Raw genomic sequence first — 26,438 nt, 5'->3', positions numbered from 1 at the left:
AGGCGAGTACTGTTACAATTCTTCCTTTCACATGTCAATAATGATGTCTCCCTTCATGGCTTTCTATGGTTATGAGGCTCCTAGCTTTGCTGATTTGGTGTTTGGTGATAGCAAAGCCCCTCAAGCCAAGGATTTGTTGCAGCAAAGTCAAGACGTCTTGAAATCCTTGAAGAACAACTTGCAGATTGCTCAGAATCAGCAGAAGATGTACGTTGATTAACGGCGCATTGAGCGCTCTTTTGAGGTTGGAGATATGGTTTATCTTCGACTACAGCCATACAGACAGTCTACTCTCAAGAAGAGTGGAGCTGAGAAGCTCAAGCCTCGTTTCTATGGGCCATTCCAAGTCATCAGAAAGGATGGAGCAGTAGCTTATGAGTTGGAGCTACCTTCGAGTAGTAAAGTGCACAATGTCTTCCACGTGTCTCGCCTCAAGAAGGCACTTGGACATAATGTTATTGCTTCTTCACAATTACCACCTTTGGACGAAGAAGGGCAGTTGATTTTGATTCCGGAAGAGATTATTGATTCTAGAGAGCGTTCTTTGAGAAGAAGAACAATCAAGGAATACTTGGTGAGGTGGAAGAATTTGCCCTTGGAGGATGCAACTTGGGAGAATGAGGAGATTTTGCAGCATCCAAACTTGCAATTGCTTAAAGACAAGCAATCTTGGGGAGGGCGGACTGTAATGTCCCTTTCTCAGGCATGATGTTTCAGTTGATCGATGGCCTATTTCGGAGACCCGTAGGCTACTCAATGGGTGAAATTAGGGTTTCTAGTTTTGGAGGTTGTTGTTGCTCGTGAATTAGAGTTTGGATCGCGGATTCTTTCTGGGTTTTCAGAGGGCTTTGCAGTGGTATGTCCGGCTTTGCATTCCGAGCACTTTTGGAATCTACTATTTTTAGTAAATTCTATTTCTGGCAATGGTCCTGATTATTTCGGCTCAGTTGGTTCTCTTCTTCAGTTGGTTCAATTGGTTCAGTCACTTTTGGCCTTGGGATGTTTTTGGAGAGATAAGTTCATTTCATTTAAATAATGTTATGTTTTAATATTATATTTTAAAGTTGACCCCTTGGCCTAGCTTCATCACTTCAAGTTGTTTTAAAAGGTGGTCTTCAAGGATGGACGCATCATGGAAGGGATTTAATATTTCCTAAGGTCTAAAATCTTGCTTATGAAAAGGGGTGCCAACTTTATGAAGACAAGTGAATTAAAATAAAGGTTAATTAAAGCTTTTAAAAGTGGCGCCATCTCTTGGAGGAAAATTCAAATGTGAAATTAGGGCACACTTTCTAGAAGCCTCTTGAGATTCCTTGTTAAGCTTATAAATGGAGGCCTCTTCCCTTCATTTGGGCATCTTATGTCTATTATAATGTTACTTTGCCGGAATGGTATTGGGGTTGCTTCAAGGAATGAATGCCTCCTAGCCTTGGCATTGCTTCTTGCTTGAAAGATAGCAACTAGTGGTGATTTAGTGTAGTTGTGAGAGTTTGTAGTGAGGATTGCATTGTAGCTTGAGTTATGCTAGAAGTTCAGTTATTTGCATTTCATTTCATTTTCGGGAGTCGCGGTTAGTAGGGCAGATTTGTAGTTTCACTCATATATTTCAAAACAAAAACATATTCATTCTGGGTATTGCATATTTCCTCTTGTTTTGGCTGGGCGCTCCTTTGTGCAAATTTGCAGATTCTAATATGAAGTGTTTTATTTTATAGAGAAGAATCGCCATTCTTGCCTGGCATCACTACAGGGAATTGCCTTGGGGATTGTGTTAAATAATCTGTTGGGTTAATGTCTGATTTCTTGGTATTGGTTTGGTCGCCTCCTTCATAGGAAGCCATTGCTTTTGGTTTTGGGTCATTCGAACTCGTATTGAGAGAGTAATGAGCATTTTAGTGATTCCATGGTGTTGCTGATTAAGCATTTCAAGTGTAGGTCTGTCATAAATCAGAATATTAAGATTGATCCTTGAGAAGAATTTCTTGGACTTATCATTTTTGTTAAGCCCGGGAGAGTCTTCTATATTGTTGCAACATTGTATAGTCTTAATCTTATGATCTTGGCAAGCATTCACTATCAAATTGTAAGCTGAACAGTAGTACTGGCAGCATTTCTTCTCATTTTCATTTCACGCTTGTTATTTACATTTAATTCCATTTCTAAGTTCTTAGCATCTCCGCCATATGGTAGCTCCATTCCCACCTTGGGTTTGAAAGCACATGCTTGGTGTCGAGTTTTTCTTTCAGCAGTTGTAATTGTAAAGATCCTCTGACCATATGGTAGTCCATCTTGGGCACATTCTTGGTTAGAGTTGCTTTCAGCATGCACTAAGATCCTTTGACCATATGTTAGTCCATTTTGGGCACATTCTTGGTTAGAGTCACTTTCAGAATGCTTTAAGACCCTCTGACCATATGCTCACGCCTTGCCCAACCCGGGATCCTGGTGCACATTCTTGGTTAGAGTTGTATTCCGCATCGTTTTGGTTTAAGTGCTAACCCTAACATGTGTGTTGCATTACTTTTTGTAATTGAAAAATTGAAAAAATTGGTCTGGGATATTTCAGTTTATGCCTCCATGAAATACTTTTTCAAATTTAATGCAAATCACCGACCAAGGGTCCAATCCTTCATAGGCATACTTCCAAGTCCTATCTCTATCACCTTTAGGACGAGCACCTATATATCCAGATGGGCATGGTTCTAGTGGTCAATCATATCCTGAATTTGCCATATTGAATTAATGGTTAACTGTTAACCTACACATACAAAGTGAAAAGACAAAGTTAATATTTTAGTTAAATAATTTAGCAAACTATCTAAATTAGTGTAAATAATTTTAGACATCATTCAAAGTTTAAAAAATAAAATAAAAACTATTAGGATTTGATTTTTTTTGAAAAACTAGAGATTCTTAAAAAAAATAGTGAAAAATTCAACAAAACTTGTCAAAAATAGTGTTAAATCTTGTTCCAATGACTCAAAATCATTTTTGACTACTTAGGAATGATTTTCTATTCATCTAGATGCAACAAAAACTAAATAAAATGTTTTAGAAAAACATAGAAAAAAAATCAGAAAACCTACCTGGGAATCTGATTTTTCTTAAAAAACTGCCTTAAATCCGCTTGGAATTGGCAAGAATTGATGGAAATCAGTTTGCAAGCGTGTTGGAGTGTATTTTCCCCCTTCTCAGGATAATACCAAACATAAAATGATAAAATAAAACACTTTTTGCCGTTTTCTGTTTATGTGCACAGGCAGGCAAGTTTTTTTCACGGATTCGCCGAGTGAGTTTTTGCCAAAAACTCGGCGAGTTTTACTCGCTAGGCCAAACTACTTGCGAGTTTTTAAAAACTCGCCGAATACTTGGCGAGTAGTCCAACTATACATAAAATACACTGCTTAGCATCATAATGTTTATCTAACCCAACAAGATTATCTCAATGTGTGATTAGTAACAAAGTAATATAAAACCATTATAATTGTCTACAAAGTTTGTAGCTTGAAAATGCCTCCTTTGTACAGATTCTATTACTAGTTTATTCCTAAAATTATGTTATCATGATTTCTGTACTTCAAAATTTTTAATAACAGAAATGTTTAGCAATCCTGAAATTTTATGACTCTTCTAATGATCCATACCTAGATTGCTCGAAGGGTGCCCAAAGGCACAAAGGAGGCCATGTCAGCAAGTCATGTTAACTATTACAACATTAAATATTTACTGAACTTTTTGTCAACTGAATCAACATGTGTATCAGTCAATTAACAATCTACCAGTCTAGGTGGAATCCAAAGGGCCAAAAAAAAGAACAGAATGACCTATGATACAATGCTCCATTCACCAACTTCAATAACCTAGGAAAGAGGCTAATTTGATTTTTCGCAAGTAAAAGTTGTTAAGGGTAAAAGTTAATCAGTTAACAAATGTCAGCAAAAGCATATGAGGAGCTGAAAATGTTGGTCACTTCAGTGAATGACATGACAGGTTATATTGAAACTCTGAGAGAGTATAGCTGAATTAACTTGGTAGACTCAAACTTTTAATAATAAAATGCCCAATTATAAAAAATAAAAATATTGAAGGCATAATGATGGAAAATTTCCCTCTCTCCTTCCATGTTAACATATCAAGAAGTTTGATATGCACAAGGATTGGACTCCCAACTTTCAATATCTCAGTTTGGTATCGCTTGATGTCATTAGTGTTAACTTTGGGAAGGTACTCAATGCCGAGTTATATATTCTCATCAAAGAAATTCTCGACACTAATATTTCAAGATCAAGGATATTAATATAAGTTATTAAGGTAGGAACTCAAATCATTCATACTAATATTTCAAGATCATTAGGTTTTCTGGGAATAAGGTTTAGTCTTATATTGTCAAATTTTGATTCCTTATTATTGCACATTTTCTTTCTTTCCTAAGGAGAGAAGCGAGCTTGGAATTATCTATATAGTCAATTGCAATTATACAACTTAGATGTGAATATAGCCCTTAGCCCTTGCTCCTCCTCCTTGCTCAAATTAAAATTCATGGTGCTTGAGCAGACTGTGATGTCCCCGATATAATTAAATAATAAATCTAATTACTTTATTGTAAGGCCCCAAATTTAATAACAAATCTTTCGGGCCCTTTTATTTAATTAGATTAGGCAAGTTTTGGTTGGTCGTGTCGACTCGTTTGCAACCCTTCGAGAAGTTTCCCGGAGCCCATATATATGGCCGTGTTAGTCATTGTTGTAGGTCTGCGAATTTTGGTATTTTTTTTCTCTCTTGTGCGAATTCCTGTTGGAGTTCTGGTATCCGCCATTTCGGAGGTGAAAGACCCTCCCTATTTGGTATTTGCAGTTTCGGTGAGATTCACCCCTCACCCTATTCTATTTATTTGTACTCATTCCGGATCTGGCAAATCTTGAATCTCATCATTGTTTATCACTCCAGTTGCATATCTGTTAATCCGATACATGCACAAGGAATTCCTAATATTCAGAATTTATTGCTTACGGAAGATCAACCCTTCACCGCACATTCACTGGAGCACACCATACGGTTATACCACCGTACACCTCACACTCCACCGTTCATCTCACCAACCCCATCGTACGCCATACCTCCACCATACGCTATTCCTCCACCGTACACCATACCTCCACTGTACGTCATTTCTCCACTGTACACCCACCGTACCTTACCACCGTACACCTCTCACCACCTACACCATCTCCTACATCCCCATCGTACACTCTCATTTGCACCGTATGGTTCCACCCCCTCACCGTATGTAGCACACTCATAGGTCACCTCCACCGTACACCATCACCTTCACCGTACGGTCACACCCGCACACTCTCCATATTGCCGTATATTGGCAGGGGAACATTACAGTGGTATCAGAGCTTGTGATCTTGCCAGCTTGTTGTGTAGTGGATGCAAGTGTACACCAGAAGGAGGTACCATTCGGCCGATCAAATGGGGGAACCACAGGATCCTGCAAGAGAAGTCATGGCACTATTAAGGGAGCTAACCAAAAGCCAAGCTCAACTCAACGACACCCTAACCAGAGGAGAACAAAATGGATAGGGCAATGATTCGGTCACGGGAAGGTCGAACGTCCAAAGCTCACATTCACGGCCACTGATGCCGACTTTTCCTCAAAAATCAGAAGCGCCACGTGGGGAAGGAGAGCCCACCTTTCAGGAGATGCAAGCACAATTGAACCAAGATTGGAGGGATGCAAATCTCGAGCGGGACATATCCTTCACGGATTATGTGGAGCTCCGAATGAAATACTCGGGCGGCAGAAGTCGGGGCCATTATGGACACTATAACCATGACATCAAGCGGAAGGTTGGCAAGATCAACCTGTCATCCTTTAATGGGGCCGGAGTGACCTCGGCATGAACCTGGGTTCAAAAAGCAGATACTTACTTCGAACTCAACCCGATGCTTGAAGATGAAGCTATCAAGTTTGCAGCACTCCACCTGGAAGGAGTCGCGCATGAATGGTGGCATCATGGAATGGTCACTCTTGGCCATGACCAGACAACCTCCTATGTCGAATTCACAGAGAAGCTCATAGATCGATTTGACGGGAAGGATCCAAAACTCAATTTCAAAGAGTTGGCGCAACTAAAGCAGTCGGGATCTGTGGACAGTTATATCACAGAATTCTAGAGACTATCCGTGTTGGTAACTGACATCTCAGAGCGGAGATTGGTGGTCTTGTTCATGGATGGATTGATGGAACCACTAAAAGGTTGGGTGAAAGGGTTCAACCCCAGCACGCTCACGGAGGCAATAAAAAAGGCCCGTAACATGGCAACATCTTCCTCTTCCAGAAATTTTGCAGATACCAAACCACCTTTCATTCCGAGGGAGAAGGATAATAAACCCTTTTCGAAGGGGTCATTGCTCGATGAAGCCACAAGACAGGAACTCAGAAGGAAGAAGCTTTGTTTCACCTGCAGGGAACCAGGAGATCGATGTTTGGTCAAAGGAAAGATTCACTATATTGAAGTGATGTCCGATGGAGAAGAGGAGCATGAGGAAAGCGAAATCCCAAGGGAAGAATCTGCCGAAGAAACCAGTCTGGCGGAGAGAATCTCCACATTGGTAGGGAGGGGTGGCATCATTGCCACACTGGCAGGTGCCCCAAGGTGTAGTGTATCTAGAGTACGTGGTGCACTCCAAGGGCAACGAGTTCTTGTTGTGCTCGACAGTGGGGCCTTGCTCAACTTCATAAACTCATCACTTGTCACACAAAGGGGTTTGTGTACAAAGGAGCATGAAGGGTTCGATGTCAAGGTGGCAGGAGGCAATCTCCTATCATGCACTCACCTGGTTCTGCAACTGAGCATCACCATGGGAAATTACATGGTGACCGACGATTTCTTTGTTGTAGATCTAGATGACACGGATGTCATATTGGGCATTCAATGGATGGAGACCCTCGACCAGTACACGCAGAGCTTCAAAAGGATGGGGTTCTCATTCGAGGTGGATGGTAGGAAGGTGGTTCTTAGGGGAATGTCGAATGGTGGCCCGAGGGAGATTTCTACCAAAAGGATGGAAGCCATCTTTAGACATGATGAAGTAGTCTGGGCAGCACATTGCTTGATCTCAACAAAACCTGTGAAAGAGCAACCGACTTACTACCAGGATGAGGGACTTCAGTTGGTTCTGGATGAGCATAGTTTGGTCTTCGCTGATATTCCACCTGGTATACTCCCACACCGAGGGTTTGAGCACACCATCGAGTTGGAGGAAGGAGCAAAACCCATTATCACCACACCCTATCGCCACCCGAAGAAGTTCAAAGATGAGATAGAGAAAACGATCCAGGAACTCCTCGATAAAGGATGGATCCGGCCCAGTTCTAGCTCCTTTGCATCCTCAGTGGTATTGGTGAAGAAGGACAAAACTCTCAGAATGTGTGTCGACTATCGTGCACTAAACAAGAAGACTATCAAGAATAGGTACCCCATTCCCAGGATCGATGAGCTACTGGACGAACTACATGGTGCAATCTATTTCTCCAAGATTGATCTCCGCTCCGGCTACCATCAGATCCGTATGAGGGAGCAAGATGTGGAAAAGACAGCCTTTCGTTGCCATTACGGACACTGAGTTCTTGGTCATGCCGTTTGGATTAACCAATGCTCCGGCCACTTTTCAGTCCTGCATGAACCACATCTTCAACAAGCAACTGCGTAAGTTCCTATTGGTATTCTTTGATGACATACTCATCTACAACAAGACCTGGGAGGAACACGTGGGGCATTTGAATGAAGTATTGGGGGTTATGGAATCACAATCACTGTATGCCAAAAGGTCCAAATGTGAATTTGGAATGACCGAGGTCCTGTACTTGGGTCACGTGTATTGTCCCTACTAGTTAGGGATCACTGTTCTGCAAAACAGATTGTTAGAAATACAACAAATATACATATATAACTAATCTAACTTGCAATTTAACCTTAAATAATTAATTAACACTAATCACAATTCTTATCTAATAAAAAGGATAAGAATGCCATACGGAGATATGTCCTTAGGCGGCTATGAAGCTCGCCTTCTTGGAACCCATCTTGGTTCCAAGCCATCCAGGAAATCGAAGGTGAATTCGATTCCTGTCTTGGATGTAATTTCTTACACCCAAGCTATCCAAGAAATCAAAGGTTAATTCGATTCCTGTCTTGGATGTAACCTCTTACACCCAAGCCATCCAAGAAACCGAAGATTAATTCGATTCCTGTCTTGGATGTAACCTCTTACACCCAGGCCATCCAATAAATCAAAGGTTAATTCGATTCGTGTCTTGGATGTTATTTCTTAAACCCAAGCCATCCAAGGAAGACCATATGTCAATTCCTTGCCTTGGATGATGTATACCATCATCCAAGTCCTCAGAGGGGACCGGCCAGATCCGTCTCTTCTTGGATGAACTTAGTCAACCAAGCCATATATATGCATATAAATATTCAGTATATACTGCCCTCCAGGGATTATCATAATCCCTCCATTAGGCTAAGGGAATTTCCTCCCTATAGCCTCCATCATATAATCATCTTATATTACCACCTTACAATTCATTACTATTTTCCATTCCATAATTTATGCCCACATTTACATATTCCTTAATTTCTATTATTGATCCTATATACATATACTCTACATACATTCTTATATCCTTTGCTACATACACATGAGATAATATCATTATCCTACTATAACTCTGTCAAAGAGATTGGTATACTATTCATACGACAGAACCATCATAAATATATATGTGTGTGTGGCACACACGTCCACACACATATATATCCTTGTGGCATGTAAATCAACCACTTACCTGTTTTGCAGGGTGTAAATTATCTGATGTATTCCGTTGTCTTCATATGATTCCCTTCTTATATCATATTCAATTCTATTATATAAATTATTGAAAACCATCCATTTTATAATTTATGCTTTTGTAAATATATAAACATAAGCTTATTGATAAAATGTCAAGTATACACACACACATATATATCTTGCTGATATCAATATCATATATAATTTTATTATTATTTTCTGATTTGAATTTAAATAAATTAATAAATTAAATTATATTATCAAATATTTATATATTACCTATTATATAAGTTATTAATACCCCTTTGCCTACTATACTATACATAATGACTATGAGGGCAGACAGATCTGACATGCGTCAGATCTGGTCTGCCACTGCATATGAAAATTGAGAATGATTTGTCATACATATTGCAGTCAATATTAATATTAGTATTAAATTCTGCCTGAAACATTATCGGACTTTACATATTAACCATACGTATTAAGTCATCCCCATGCATACCACCCGGAACAAGGATGTTACTGCCTATAACAGTTCTGATATGATCTGATCGGTGGCACAAACTATATACAATCATTTCTTATCCATTCCATATATCCTCATTGCCTTATTTCCCTTCCCCTTTTTTCCTCGTGTCCCCCTTTTTTGACGAATGAGGGCGGGTCTTAATATATCCCCATCCTTGGATGGAACGGTTGTTTGGGAGGGGTCACGTCTCCTGTCTTTTAGCAAGCGCACCCTCCTTTAACTTGTAAACAATTAGTGAATCGTGTTCATTTGCCAATGATCCAATCGGTATTCATTAGTGATACTTTATTAGCAAATTCATTGCTAGCAAATTCACTACCGGTAAATTCTTATTTAGCGATTCTTTAATTACTTATCGCTGCCTCTCTATTTTGTATGTGGATATATGCATGTGCTCATATCCATATATATGTGTTTATATATATTTATATATGAACTTTAATTAATAGATGTTGAGAATATTATTAATGATAAATTTTAATAAATATTAAATTATAACATTTAACAAATTTTCAAATAATTATTTGTCGATAATTATTATATTAATAATAATAATTATTGCCTCATTTAGGATATATATATATATCGATCAAGGAGGGGACATGATAGTCCGCCCTTCCCGAAATTGCTTGTCCTCAAGCAATTGACATTTTTTCTCAAACCGAGTCATCTCCTAATATACCTAAAGTATACACACAATACATGTAAGGTCATGAGGCATGAAACCCTAAATACATGTAATACACATGAATACATAAGACATGAGTCATACCTATATATACACATAAGGCGTGAATCCAGAGTATATAAGGTAAGAGGCATCTACGTAAAGCATAAAGTATACACATGAATATACACAAGGTGTGAAGCATATGTGTAATATAAGTGAATGTAATTAAGGCATGCAACATACATGTGAAACACATGTAGTACATAAAGTATGGAGTATACACTTTAGGCAATACATAAACATAAAGTATCACATAGGCCATAGAGAATATGCATGAATATACTCATGGTCAGAGTCATACACATGAAAATACTTATGTTATAATCATACATATGAATACACATAAGGTATGAAACACTAATATGAATACGCATAAATCACATAGGACATGAAGCATACATACAAATATATGAGCATTCATTCAAGGCATACAAATATTTTTAAAGCATATGAAACAAACGCTCATTGGATGGTTGCAAGTCATGAAGCATGAAACAGTACACTCTATTACACCAAGCAAACAGATCCGTGAAAGGTTTTCTTGGAAGGGGCTTAAGAACGACGTCCTGCAGTATGTGCGGGAATGCTCCACCTGTTAGCAAAACAAATCTGAGCATAACCTACCGGTCGGATTGCTGCAACCACTGCCAATTCCCGACCAGAAATGGGATAGCATCTCGATAGATTTCATTACTGGACTCCCCAGAGTGCAAGGAAAGGATTGCATTTTTGTCATAGTTGGTCGATTGACCAAATATGCACATTTTTTTGCCATCCCCACAGGATATCAAGCAGTTCAAGTAGTCGAGTTGTTCTTTCGTGAGGTGTTCTGCCTACATGGTTTACCGCGAAACATAGTCAGTGACAAAGATAGCCGTTTTCTGAGTACCTTCTGGATGGAGTTATTTCGGTTGGCAGGAATCGAGTTGTCGCCCAGCACGAGCTACCATCCGCAGACAGACGGACAAACCGAGATTGTGAACAAATGGCTGGAGGGTTATCTCAGGAACTATGTCTCAACTCAACAGAAGGCTTGGGTTCGCTGGTTACATTTGGGTGAACACTGTTACAACACCACTTATCACATGTCGATAGGCATGCCACCTTTCAAAGCACTGTATGGTTATGAACCTTCTTCGTTTGTTGACCTGGCATTGGGAGACAGTCATGCACCGATGGCCAAAGATTGGCTTCAGGAGAGTTTAGACATCCTGACATCTCTCAAAGACAACTTGCAGAGGGCTCAAAACCAGCAAAAGATGTATGCTGACCGACACCGGATTGAGCGGAATTTTGAGGTTGGTGATCTGGTTTACCTTCGACTTCAACCGCACAGACAATCCTCCTTGAAGACAAGTGGTAAGGAGAAGCTGAAGCCGTGTTTCTATGGACCCTACAAGGTGGTTCGGAGAGTGGGTGAAGTTGCCTACGAGTTGGAGCTTCCTGAGGGGAGTCGGATTCACAATGTTTTCCACGTGTCATGTCTGAAGAAGGCCATCGGGCAGCGCGTCACAGTGTCCAAGGATCTGCCACCCATTGACGAAGAAGGGAAACTAATTCTGGAGCCGGCGGAGATCATCGATGTCAGAGAAAAGAGGTTGAGAACACGCACAGTCAAGGAGTTCCTTGTACGTTGGAAGAATCTACCCATCGAGGATGCCACCTGGGAAGGCGAGCAAATTTTGGGGCATCCAAGTCTGCAATTGCTTGAGGGCAAGCAATTTTTGGCCTGGGAGGACTGTGATGTCACTGATATAATTAAATAATAAATCTAATTACTTTATTGTAAGGCCCTAAATTTAATAACAAATCTTTTGGGCCCTTTTATTTAATTAGATTAGGCAAGTTTTTGTTGGTCGTGTCGGCCCGTTTGTAACCCTTCGGGAAGTTTCCCGGAGCCCATATATATGACCGTGTTAGTCATTGTTGTAGGTATGCAAATTTTGGTATTTTTTTTCTCTCCTTTGCGAATTCCTGTTGGAGTTTTGGTATCCGCCATTTCGGAGGTGAAAGACCCTCCCTATTTGGTATTTGCAGTTTCGGTGAGATTCACCCCTCACCCTATTCTGTTTATTTTGTACTCATTCCGGATCTGGCAAATCTTGAATCTCATCATTGTTTATCACTCCAGTTGCATATCTGTTAATCCGATACATGCACAAGGAATTCCTAATATTCAGAATTTATTGCTTACGGAAGATCAACCCTTCACCGCACATTCACTAGAGCACATCGTACAGTTATACCACCGTACACCTCACACTCCACTGTACATCTCACCAACCCCATCGTATGCCATACCTCCACCGTACGTCATTCCTCCACTGTACACCCCACCATACACCATCGTACGCCATACCTCCACCGTACGTCATTCCTCCACCGTACACCCCACCATACACCATCTCCTACATCCCCACCGTACACTCTCATTCGCACCGTATGGTTCCACCCCCTCACCATATGTAGCACACTGACAGGTCACCTCCACCGTACGCCCTCACCTTTACCGTACGGTCACACCCGCACACTCTCCATATTGTCGTATATTGGCAGGGGAACATTACAGAGATCCTAAAAATTAGGATTTTAAAAATCTCTTCTGTACGAAATGTGTACGTTTCTGTGCATGATATATTTTTACAAAAACTTTCATTGATAGACTTCTTTAAGAATATTTCGCTTATTGAACTCAAACTCAAGCAAAATACACTAAGCTGGCAATGGTCAATATGACTGCAATGTTTTAATCTTTATAGCAATTTATCTCATTGTTGCATTTCTCTAAGTTGAACAAAAGATGCAACTAAATAATTTCTACAAAATACATAATCACAAAGAACTATAACACAGGTTATACCTCTGTCTAGTCAACCATGCTGATCTCTGGATGGGCAAAGCAAGCTGTTGGAATGCTTATAAAGTAAGAACATTACCCCTCCCAGAAATCTGCCCAATGATTGCAACATAAAATTCTCCATCAGGACAAATTAGAAACCAAATTTGATATAAACAAAACATTTTCAAGAGTGAATCACACTTTAGTCCGAGATTGCAAGACAAGAAGGAAATAAACCAATGTTAAACAAACAGTTAATTACTTAACTGAGATCCCTTGTGCGTTCATAGCATTAGAAAGCATCTTTTTCCATTTTCATCTCCAATGCAATACAGATGAGGAACCTGAGCAATTTAGAACCAAAACCAATCTCATAATAAATCAGATGGGAAACTGTACAAAAAACAATGCTGGGACCTTAATGATAAACAAACTGAGAAAAATACATGCATGACTGAATAATTCCACTATATGTGCTTGCAATATTGAATGGAGCACAAAATGAACTTCTAAATGGATTATATTACTCTAAAAATGAAGATAACAGAAAAATACAGACCTTGCCTCCATTTGCATCAACAACTTGCATGCACTCATCAACTGGAATAAAACCTTGTTAACTAGCTATGTTAATCTGAAATAAAGAAATAAAAAGGATCATGTCATGTTTCTTGTTGGAAAGAAACATCCAGAAATATTGTATGGTTAATGCCATTGACAAATATATTTTCTACTTTGCATTTTTCTGTACAAAGTTGTGTTCAGAAAAAGAAAAGCAGAGCTTCACCTCATAATAAGAACATTTACATTGTCGAGGCCTGCTCCTTCCGTAAATGATGCACATCCTGTAGCAATCAGTGCTGCATCTACCCGTAGCATACATTAAAGAATACTTGGATCACTTCAACTTGAAAGTACTAACATTGTCATCCATATTTGTAGAAAAGAATTTTAATGGAAAATCTATGCTAGCCATACATTTGACAAAGACCTTTACAATGATCCATGCAAAAAAGTGAAATATTCCTTGATGATTCAAGCTAACTCATGTAATCGTATTTGTCAATGCGGGAACATATCCCTTGCAAATGCATGCAATGAGGAGTCTCGTAAGATACAACAGTAGGATAAAGTGAAACAAGACGAGAAACTAGCAATGTAAGCTCTACAAGGGACATTACAATATGTCAAAGTAAGAAAAATAGGAATCTATATGCCATGAAGAGTCAAGACAAATTAGTGCTGAAGGAGTATTTACTTAAAAAATTCAGGGAATGTATGCAGAAAGAGAAGCAAAAGGAAGCAACACTTTTAAATGCACAAGCTCAACAAAACGGTTCAAAACACAGCAAGGATTGCTTAATTTCAGTATAAAGTTCAAAGATGGAAATTATCAAGCAAAGAAATAAGAGAAAAGACTGTCACATTTGCAAATTAGCAAAGTTAGGAAAGAACGCCATATCTGACTAAATGTGTCATCTATCAACGCCCATGGGAAAGGTTCAGTTTGTAATAATAAAGGATTGCATATACATATGAGGGAAGTAATACCACCCAAAACAGCAATGTTTGTATGAATGTGGAAGAAGCTCTAGGGTAGCATACATGTCAGGATGTAATCATGTTGTTAAGAAACTTTAAAAATTGTATAAAACCATGATCAATGCATCGGGCTATTTTCCTTGAAGATGGAAATAAAAACCCTATTCATCCTTAAATCTTTAGGTGGGTAGATACAAAGTAGTACTCATATCATTAAAACAACTTTCCTATATCCTAGTACATAAAAAATCAGAGTCTTTTAACAGAAGCAACATTCATCACAAAAGATGCTTCCAGAAATTTCACGTGAGTATAAAAATAGAGAATAATTTGCAAGATATCAAAGAGTATTCGTCAATCAAGTGAAGGTAAATTTTGAAGCAAAAATTATTTTGACCATGTAGCTTACCTCCAAGGTATCCTTGGGCTACTTTGTTTTTGCATTAATAAGCTCTATGGTCACAGGTATCACATTCTTCGTTGGTGCTATCTATGACATACAGGTCCACCAACATCTTCAAAGACAAAGAAACTTGTACTGATTTCAATTTCTAGCTTCTTAAAGTTGATACTACTATGCTAGGCTTTACTTAATCAAACGGGAAAGATTATTACAGGTAAAATTACATTTTTCTGCAAATACACCGGTGTGATATTCTATCCTTCGTGGCTTGATTAATACCCTTTGGGCCAGCTTCCCTATCTTTGGATGAAAACCATCTATAAGCTGATCCAGTGCTTGAACAAATGTAACTTGCATAACATTTGAGTATCCCATAGCTGTAACAAACCTATAACAAAAAACATGGAAAGAACAATTGTATAGTAAACCTTCAGACCATCATTTTGCAAAGCCCCAAACTTGTCAACCCGACCAAACACGACCACTACACCATAAGGAAAACAAAATTTAAACTTCAGACCAACCACCACCCCTGTACAAAACAAAAAGAAAATCACAATTATAAATAGAATAATCATAAAATTTACAAAATCAAAGGAATCTTGCCCACACTACTGCTTAACACCCAACCCTAGTGCTCAACCCTTGGAAAAACTTTCTAATTTTCCTACAATCTTTAGTGCCAAAAGCTAAGAGAAGAGACAACCATCCAAAAACAAACAAACTCAGAATTATTTTTGTCACAACATTGATATGGAATGTCGTAAAATTACTAAGGCTTCCAAAGAGCAGCTCATGTCAAGTTGGTGATAGTGATTTGTTTTTGGATGAATATTGCAAGTTATGTCAAGGGATGAGTGATATTTTTAGCAGAACTTGTTACAAGCACCCTATGGGGATAGCGATAGAATCCCAACCTCATTATTACTTAACACCCATTGAACCCTAAACTCAATTCCTAGGAAAATTCTTTAATTTTTTTAGTCCTTAACATTGAAAGTGAAGAGAATAGAGATCCATAAAAAATACATGCCTAGAAAAAGGTATGTGCAACGACTTGAAAATAACAATTATATAAAATGGTAGTAAACCTTCAAATCCTTATTTGTGCAAAACCCCAAAATATTGCTCTCGGAATCTGAAAGATGCCAACCACTGATTTTGACAGCTGATTTGTTTGTTTGATTCAATTCTTTGGCCAGCGTATAATTATTTTGGTTATTGAAGAGATTTTAGGATAACTTGCATGTTATTAACTTTTTTGAAAGTTGCACAGTAGAGACAATATAAAAAGGAAACTAAACTAATTCTGAAAATAGAAAATTAGAACCTTGATTTTATTGCAGCAATTACAAAATTCAAGAAAATGATTATTTAAGACAACTAGAGCCAAATTTGGCTACCAGAGGTCCAACGCCCTGCCTGAATGAGCTTATTTGATGCTGGAGGTGGTGCACAAAGCAATACAGAAGCCTCCAGGTGCTACAAGTTGCTCCAAGGTATTTTATTCTCCTAGTATATAATTACCAAAAACAATTTGGGAAGTTCTAAGCAAACCCAAATGGAATTCTTATTTCTTGCCAAGTACAACCCTCTAGAAATGTAGTATTTCCCTGTATTATTGCATTTGCTGATCTCAATTGACCTTATTCCTCCAAAATGATCTCCAATATATTATTCCTTGATGCTAACAATGAAGAACAATGCAATTTGCTGACTCAAACCCCTACAATTATTTTATTGAAAACCCCAGGAGAGCTGAAATGGTACTGCCCAGCTAGGGAAGGTACGGCTGGCATAAAATGTGCACAAACTCTAATGAAAATGACCAAATAACCGCCTAGATCTGTATTTCAGATTATAAACCTGCTATAACTGTCAAAAAACCTCTGAATTCTGCCCTCCATGGCCAAATATGAGCATTCCAATCAAATATGTATGTAGAAAGGTGAAAGGGATTTCGTCCTAACACCAAAAATTGGAGGTTTCCATCTCTAAATACTCTCCAAAACTCTACCAAACTCGTTGCAGACCTGCAAATAATAATATTCTCTCAAAAAATAAACAACTCAATAATGCCCAAAATGAACGTACAAAGTCTTTTATCTCTCCAAACCCAAATTGAACTTTCTAGAAGCACCTTTTGAAGATTCCTTGGAATCTTTCTCTCCCATAAAGTGGCGCCATCTTGAGGGGGGCTCTCTTCATGTAAAATTAACCACCTTTTAAGTTATTAAACCTCCTAGGAAAAAGTGCAATGTAACTTTTAATATAAAGTTACTTATTCCCAAAATGAAGTAACTTATAAAGTCACTTTTATTAACTTTTTCTAAATTTAGAAAAGGTAACTTTATAACACTATATTATAAAGTTATATTATAAATGGCTCACCAAGGCAAAATTTGATTAAGTATTGGTCCCCTTTGGCTAACCAATCATCTCCAAACACTGAACTTCACCTATGGAGATGGGTGACAAGTGAATTTATGCATCTGGATAGCAACTAGAGAAGTGGGGACATTACAGAATCAGCTACAACCACTTCACCATAAGAAAAACAAAATTTTCACTCTAGACCACCACATCCCTTGCACAAATAGAAAAATGCAACCATAAATAGACATGTTGACATGTTTTTTAGGACTACGCCGAACACAGAATAAAGTTTACCAACGGTCACTCTATTCTCTCTTGATCAAAGTTATACCGTATGCTACAATTGCAAGAAAGTTCAAACGGATAACTCCAAGGTTCCTTATGCTTGTGGACGTGACTCAGTTAGTTATGGATTTGTTGTTAACCCAAGGGGCCTTACACATTCACTTGAAGAGGATAACAAATTTATGCAAGTTCAAGGATTCTTATGCGAATGATTTGCATTGAAAGCTCTATTTCTTTTTTGGATTTTTGGATTTAAGAATATGCAGAAAAGTAAAAGAGGAAAAGGGTTTAGAAAACTAGGCTAAGACTAATCTAATCCTACAAACAAGGAGACGGGATAACTTATGCAAAATCCAACCATGCTTCACTTCGCCAACATAACACAACTACGCGAAGGTGGTGCAATCTTCAAAGGGCATGTTAAGGATTTTCAAATCACCAATAGAAACCATCAAATCGAACAATCTCCACTGATGATTGAAGTTAAACATACACATATAACAAAGGCTCAGGCTAACTTTGCACAGTATGCAACAATCAGTTGCACACCAAAAGTATGAGCACGGACTTCACAACAAGTAATCCTATCAAATCCAGTTCATCTAACATCATGAAAGAAAATCTAATCTATGAAGAGAGTGAGACCATGCGAGCTCCAAAACAACACAAGAACACACCAACAATGGAACAATGTATTAAGTGTTTGCTTCAAAAACTCTTAGCAACAATCTCTCTTCCTTTACAAATGAGGGGGGTCACCCCTTTATATAGGCCTCAGGCATTGCAAAACCCTAATTAGGGTTTCTCCAAAAGATTCTCCACTCAAGATGCAACAAGGTGGGAATCAACAATTAATACCTATCATGCCCATATACAATTAATTCAATAAGCCCAAAAATGGCGTCCATTTGTGCATTAAATGCACCCCATTACATCAAACTTGCCCAAAATACAACAAATATTCCCATGCAAGAAATAAATGCCCATCATTCCCCATGCGACGGCTACATGCATAGAGAATCTGCCATAAAACCATTAATAAGACGGCTGCATGCAAAAAGATTCCTCATGCATTCAACATGCATTGACCGGGCCGCTACTAAGTCAAAAATATTCTAGCTGTAAATGTGCCACCACTACTCAATCAAAAGATTCTCATCCAAGAATGGACGACCATTGTCTCGTTCATTAATTGCATATGCAATGAATTTACTGATGACGGCTTCCAGCTCTCCGATGGAGATACTTGGCACATTTTCAATATCAAACTCCATCAAGGTAATTTCCTCCTCGCTCTTGGAGAAGAAGCTTTCCCATTCCATCATGATTTCCTGTGTCCTCTTCATTGTACTGGAAAATGAAGAAACATTTGCAAAATGTTCCTTAGTGAACGAACCTACGAAGAAGAACTCGTGAAACTAAGATATCAGGGAGTTCACTGTTACTCCATTCCCATTGAGCTTCTTTGTGAACAGTGCTTCAATTGCATTAATAATTTCTTCCTGCACCTTTTTGATTGAGTCCTTCAAAGTTAAAGACTCCATGCTGAATTTATCAAAGGTGTTCTTTATTGAACAAATAGCGCAGAACCACCGGGGAAAGTCATATACCTCGTTCTCCTGAATTACTTTCCCATCAATTAGTGTTTGCCTCAGAATCTTCGTTAGAGCCCTGAGCCACAGAATGGATAAGTCCTGATATATGTGAACATCTTCCCACAATCCTTCCGCTACCTCCAATTTGTTCAAAAGGGCTACGAACTTTGAATGAAGCTGAGCCAAGTCCTCGATGAATTTTCCTGCTTCAGTGTAGACATCCTCTACCCATTCTTTGGAATTTTGTGCCATTGCTCTAATTACCTTTGTGTCGTCAACGACTTTCTCAGGGAGGGAAGGAGGAGGAATGAATGAGGGACTTGCTTCCCTGAGTGGCCATTTAAGACTTCTAATGTACTTGCATAAAGCTCTATTTTCTTCCCTCAGCCTTTTACATTTTGTCTTTGTCTTCAACATCTTTTCCTTCATGGCTAAGGAAGATCCTTCAAAGTCTCCAATTACTTGTCCCGTGGAAGCAGGACCAAGATCAACCTGTCTGATAACATAATCTTCTTGCCTAATTTCATTCCTGTCCTTATCCACTGCAGGCTCAGCTATGTGCAAGGTCCGGGATCCAGATTCATCCCTCACGATCTTGGAAAATTTACGGGGAGCCTTCTTTTCTGCTGGCTGATCCATCCTCTTCAACAACTCTTCTAATTCTCGAGTTGGATCAATTTCTTTTTCCGGCTCTCTCCTCAGTCTCTCTATCAGCCAATCAAGAGCGGGAATGGAGTGACTATGGATTTCCATGTGCTCTTGCTCCTGCGATTCTTCCTCCATTTCGCTAAGGATGGCTTCTACGAAACTATCCTGACAAGTCTCTTCCTGGTGTGGACGACTTTCTTGTCTTTGTCCTTTTGGTTGATTGGGTCTGTGTGAAGCACTAATGCTGAGTATATCTGGTGCTGGAGTATTTCATGGAGGTGGATCCGCTGGATTTTCCTGTGCGAACATCTCTACCTCCTATGCACTGGAAGAACTTGCCGGTGACTACACCCTTTCTACCCTTGCTCTCTTTTGCAGGGGTTCTTCCTATTGCATTTCTTGTTGAACTTCTTGATGAACTTCTTGATGGATTTCATAGTGGGCTTCATGATGAACTTCCTGCTAGACATCTTTCTTCCTTGCCGTCCTTGGCCTCTTTGGAGCACTTTTTCCTTTATCAAGCCAGACTTCTCCTTTTGCCTAGGCCTGCAAAGATCCTTCAGTTGTTTCACTGTGGGAATCTAGACTTCCCATCAACTGATATGTCAAATGAACATTTCCTTCCGTCAACTTCCTTATTTGCCGATCAACCCAATGTTTAGTGAATTTTAGCACTGGTCTATCCAGGATATTCAAATCATCAATTTCGGGCTCTGAACAGTCTGGCAACCGAATGGGCTGATCTTTCACTTTCTCAAATTCAAGTTGCGTTAGGTCCGAATTCTCTCACTTGATCCAGCACCTGGTAGATTTCACTTATCCTGATGGTGTCAAGGGGCAATTTGGAATACATTTTCCTCCGGACTTCAAGGTCATCCTCACCACTTGCCCAATAATCTTCTAAGTGAAATTTGTGTATGAATTTCATACCAGCAACCTTTCTCATTTGGCGGTAAGGATCATAACGAGCTCCGGATGTATAAAATGGCAGGAAATAGAATGCTAAGTCCTCCGCTGCACTCTAAGCTGCTTCCAAACCTGGGCACACTTCCATGAAATCACCTAGGACAACTGGGCATTCAATAGACTGCTTCTTCTTCTTCTTTTGTAGTTGATCATAGGTTGTTAACTGCCTCATGAGTTCCAGCAGTATGAATTTGTCGGATGGATACCTTGGCAATTTGTATGACTAGAATGAGAATCCTTGCATCCTGATGTAGGTGAATTTTGGAAACTGTAAGAACGTGGCTCCATACTTTTGAACCAGGGCCCTTACTTGTGGCGACACCCTTACATGCAATTGTTTTTGCATAAGTCACGTCAAGTACATAGTGAAGGTGTCGTTCGCCAGCTTGCAGCTGTGCTGGTCCGCAAACCATGATTCCACTTGTTGGTAGACCATCAAATCCTCACCTTCGTGCAAGCATATAAATTACGTAGGAGCTCATGAAGAAGGATTGAGACTTTCTTTCTTTCAAGTTCCTTAGTTGTTCGTGCAAGTAATGGCTAATCAATTTGGCCCAATCGACTAGCCCGTTTGCATTCATGATCTCACCAATGTAGAAGAACATCCATGTTTCAAAATTTACAGTATGTGAACATCCCATTATCCTTCTCAGCATCTTTATCAGGTCCACATATTCTTGTTTGAATTCAAAGATAGTGAGAGTCTTTGGCATTTTGGAAATATGTGGCCTAGGCTTCAGCAACCACTGTTTGTTGATCATGTTAGCACACCTAGCAAGACCCGCATCATACACTTCTTAATCTTCGCTAATAGTCATGTATGTCATGGAATGGTGTGAAAGAATTCTGAAAGCTTCACCAATTGACTCCAGAGTCAACATCGCCAACAGCCTGCCATCTAACATTGAAATTGTCTTCCGCTCTGGATTGTAATGCTTTGCACATTCCAGAATCAAATCTGGACACTCAATAGCAGGAGGAAAATCAACTACCACAACAATTCCACTCTTGACAAACTAACAACCATTGGTGATGGATTATATCCTGTTGTTCCGAACATTCTAATCTTGAAGGCAGCCAGGTTGGATGTGCCCAAATTTGTATCGCTGATTTCCTTCTACCTGGAATTCATCTAGGAAATAGGAAGGAAGCCCTTCATCTCTGCCTTGATCATTGCTTGCTTGGTGATGATAGCCGCCTTGTTTGATTCCGGCATCCTGAAAAGCACCTTGAAAATGATGAAAAATCCACTAAGTATGACCTTTCTTCACTTCTCCAATTCTTCTTTCTTAAATCCTGCACGTGAGAAATGAAATGCATCTCCATGCTTATATAGAATTCTTCAAATTGTGTTGCTAAGTTGGGAGGCAGTAATTTGGCAATGGAATTTATTATGTGTCATACTTTCCCAATCATTGTGCCATGCAAATGGAACTTCCCTTGTAATTGATTTCGAATTTAGAACTTGATGCACTAAATCATGCGTCATACTTAGAATATTCTTTTGCCAACTCATTAATTTCCAATTTTTTTCAAATTTTGGAGGGAAATTGGAATATTCTTCGAGATTCACGTGATTTATCATCTTGGCTTGACTTTTCTTGCTCCGGAAGGAATTTTCCATTCTTCTCCAACATCTTCTATTTTTTAGGGATCTTCCTAAAATTTAGGACCTGAGTCCATTAGAGAGAGAAATCTCTCATGAATCCAAATCTATAAAAAATTTCAGATTCTAATAAGATTCGGTGTCTAAAAATGGAAATTTCCTGAGGGGATTTCTGCTTTTCATTCCTCGACCTCTTGGATTTTCATGCCTTAGACAATTTTTCAAGTTTTCAAGCTAAAGCATGGAATTCATTTTGCATGGTGGAATTCATCATTTCATCCTTTACACATTTTCCAAAGCCTAGGCATTTTGGCGCGCTTTCATGTACATGGGCAGAATTTCACACTGAATGAGTAGTTCATCCTTTGTTTGAATTATCCATCATCCCTTGGATTTGGCGCCCTATGACCTTGGGTGGATTTTTACTAAGGTCATGGAATTCTCAATTTTTAAAGTTCTCCTTGCATACTTCATTTTGGCACCTTAACTCACTTGTGGGCGGATTTTTGCACAGGTGGAGGAATTGATACCTTTTCAATTCTTCCCTAACCACTCCACTTTGGTGCCCTTCCATGCCTTAGGGCGGAATTTTCACCTGAGGAAGGAATTCATTGTTTTGTCCATTTTCCTTGAGCATACCATTTTGGCGCCCTCCTGAGGAGTAGGGCGGACTTTTCCATGTGTGGAGAAATTCATACTTCGTTTGGATTTTCCATCATCCCTTGGATTTGGCGCCCTTCATCATCCTTAGGCGCCATTTTGACTTGGCCATGGAACTCATCATTCCTCACGCTTTCCACATTGACCTCCTTCTAGTGTTTTGACAAGGACATGGGTACATTTTAGTCTTGAGAAGGGAAATTCATGCCTTGCACCATTTTCCAAGACCATTGAAGTTTAGTGCCCTACATCTTCCTAGGGCGGCATTTTGCATTGGTCAAGGAATTTTGAGCTTCTCGTCATTTTCCATGCATCATCCACTTTGGCGCCCTATCCAAGACTAGGGCACCAAAATCACTAAGAGAAGGATTTTTCAATGTTTTCCATTTCTCCCTGGCAACCTCCATTTGGCGCCCTATTTGAGAACTGGGCGCATTTCTTCATATGTCATGGAGTTTTGTGATTTTTGAATCCTCGATGACACCTCCAATTTAGCGCCCTATTTGGCAATTGGGTGTGAATTCCTTGGGGTGAGGGAATTTCAATCTTGCTTCTTCCAGACTTAGGTGAATTTTTTGAGCTTTTCTTTTCAGGAATGGATTTCCAACACTTAGCTGAGTTCCTCTATCTGATTTCCGACATTCCGGAATTAGAAGTAGTCGTGAATGCTTGATCTTCATCATCTTGCTTGAATGGTCCTATAAAAAATAAACTTCCAAAAATAGAAACTTTGAAAACGTCAGTGTTAGAGCCCCAAAACAGGACGCAGGATGACTTAACTATAAATAGAAACTTACTAAAAACAGTAAGTTTGATTTTTGGCAAAATGAAGACATTCCGAGACTTAGTAAAATCCCCAAAAAATAGGAACTTTCTAAAAATTGAAAGTTGCTCCGTTTTGGCTCAAATTTTATTGGGAGGTTCCTTGAAGGGTCTTGATTCCAGTTATATGTTCAGTTTTTCAAAACCCTAACAGAAACCCCTAAAATCTAGGACTAAAAGAAGAAACTCTAAAATTGACAAAACAGGCCCTAGACTTCACCAAATTCACTCAAACGAAGAGCAGACTTAATCAATTTGACCCCCGAACACTCGCAAAGCGGAGAGACTAACAAGACTACCACCAAAAGACCCCCCAAAACCAAAACAAAAGAACAAGAGGGCCTAAAAAGGTAGGGGATCCCCATCTGAGATGGGGTGATGTGTGATTAGGTCACAACAAGACATAGAAAAACCTCACATAGATCTGCAGAACACATGCTCAAATAAAAATTAAACACAAATAACTCTTGGAACAATCACAAAGCTTGAATACAAAGCATCTTCTACTTGCAATCTTAGTCCTTTGTGTGCTATAGGAGCCTCTTGTATGCCTCCACATTTTCCATTCATGTCTACAAGTGAAATGCAAATTATGACACATACAATATGCAGGAAAACTGAAACAAAAACATTAATTTCATGAGTTGGCCTCCAAACAAGTTGCGTGCAATATGCATGCATACAAACATTAGAAAATGATTTAATTTTTTACTAGATGACATTTGATTGGCTGTGGCTTTTCCTTTTTTCTTTTTTTTTAAACAAATAAAAAAAGCATTAACTTGAGATCAACTTTGTAGATTTTTTATTTGCATAAATTCTGAGACTGATTAATGCAAAAGCGAATCCAAAAGTATCCCTTCATATGACATGGACTAATAAATATTTTTTATGTTTTGTTCTATACCCTTAGATTTATGAAAAATAATTGAATATATATACATTGTTAATAATTGCCACATCTAATCATATTAATATTGGGGAATCTTTAAAAATTGCTATATGTGTATTTAATACTATATCCACATCTGATACCATATCCTTTGCATGCGACTCTGATCTCATGTTCTCTTAGATGTTTTGTCCCATTATATTTCATTTTGGATCTGTTTTCTCAGCAAATCAAGAGAAAGCCACAAAAAACTGAAAGCAAATACTTCAATCAAACATATCACTCCACATAACTATTTATATTTATTAAGATTGTTTTCCACACTTTATTTGCTTCCGAAATTTTATCATGAATCCTAATTATTTGAAATGAGATGTATACAATCAGGACAAGTTTCCTTTGTTCACAATACTCAAAATTATCATTGTTAAATACTGTAGTATTTTAGCTAATGCCTTGCCGATAACAATGGTCTTCATACGTACAAAAATAGAAATTTCTTTCATTCTTCTTTCAATCATCAATTTAGGGTCTCTTCTGCTTTGCATAAATTAGGACAAGTACATTTTGATGGGAACGTAGCGAACCACTGAAGACTATGCGTTGAACCTATTGGAGTTCTTTTTCAATAAATGTCTTTGGATGGAGAACTGATTCATTAATTTTCAGAATACCTTGCATTGAATCTATTGGATCATCTTTTCATTTTGGCTTTAGATGGATAATTGATTCATTACTTTTCAATCGTTAAATTGTGACTGTAAACCATGCTTTATTATCTTCTTTAAGTTATATGGTAGACTTCCTTTCCTGTAGCTCCTGTAGAACATCTTGTGTTTGATAATTATGATATAAAGATAATCCTGCTGGTATTTAATGTAATACTGAATTTTCAGCAAGAGTGGTCTCCAGAAGCAATACAGATGAAGGTTGAATCTAGTGTAGAGAACCGCATGCAGGCTACGAGCATGATCAAAAACTTGATCGAGGTTAATAAAAATTTACAGTCAAAGTTTCTTGACATGATACAAAATCGATTGTGTCCAAAATCTGATGATGTTAAGTCGAAAATGAAGTCTGCTTTTGACAGCACATGAAAAACGTGTAATGAATTAAACAATACATAATACGAATTTCTTCATATTATAAATATTATTAATTGCTTATACAGTTTTTACGATTATTTTGTTTCATCTCCATGATATTGGTTTCCATGTTCTCAAAAACATTGAACTTTATCCTGAATTATCATTTTTTTCTGTGTAAGATTCAAAAACATTGAACTTTATCCTGAATTATCATTTTTTTGTGTGTAAGATTAAAGAGTAGATTATGCTAATTGAAAACATGAACATGCAAATGTGTCTTGGGTTAAAATTTCCAAGGAAGAATGTTAAAATTGGGATTTTACTCAAAGAAAGCAATGCATATTCAAGAACAAAGAAAGAGAGTTTAATATGATTTAATCACTTTATACCTCTCTAATGAATGATATATTCCTCACTAGAGCTAGGAAGCCATTAAAGAGGTTGTCTACTTTATCTATTCTTGTAAATTCTATTTGAAATGAGCATCTCCTACCTGCTACTCAACCATATTTCTATAGACATCTCTCTTTTAAAACAGTTTTGGAGACCTAGCTCTCTTATGTCAGTTGATGCAGAGCTACTGTGAATTTTT

The 26,438-nt window shown here is 38.5% G+C and overlaps 1 protein-coding gene across 3 annotated transcripts in view; it reads left to right on the top strand.

Annotated features, from left to right (window-relative positions):
• LOC131042453 (protein ROOT INITIATION DEFECTIVE 3) overlaps positions 1-25,951 on the top strand; it is a 154,430-nt gene extending 128,479 nt beyond the window's left edge. For all 3 annotated transcript variants that reach the window (XM_059220330.1, XM_059220333.1, XM_057975731.2), the window contains one exon: positions 25,655-25,951. In XM_059220330.1, the coding sequence (XP_059076313.1) occupies positions 25,655-25,855 (201 nt within the window). In that variant the 3' untranslated portion in view covers positions 25,856-25,951. The remainder of the gene's footprint in view (positions 1-25,654) is intronic.
• The last annotated feature ends 487 nt before the right edge of the window (positions 25,952-26,438 follow it).

Source organism: Cryptomeria japonica, chromosome 1 (genome assembly GCF_030272615.1).
Source record: "Cryptomeria japonica chromosome 1, Sugi_1.0, whole genome shotgun sequence".
Classification (NCBI taxonomy): Eukaryota; Viridiplantae; Streptophyta; class Pinopsida; order Cupressales; family Cupressaceae; genus Cryptomeria; species Cryptomeria japonica.
This window is presented reverse-complemented; position numbering and strand designations above follow the sequence as displayed.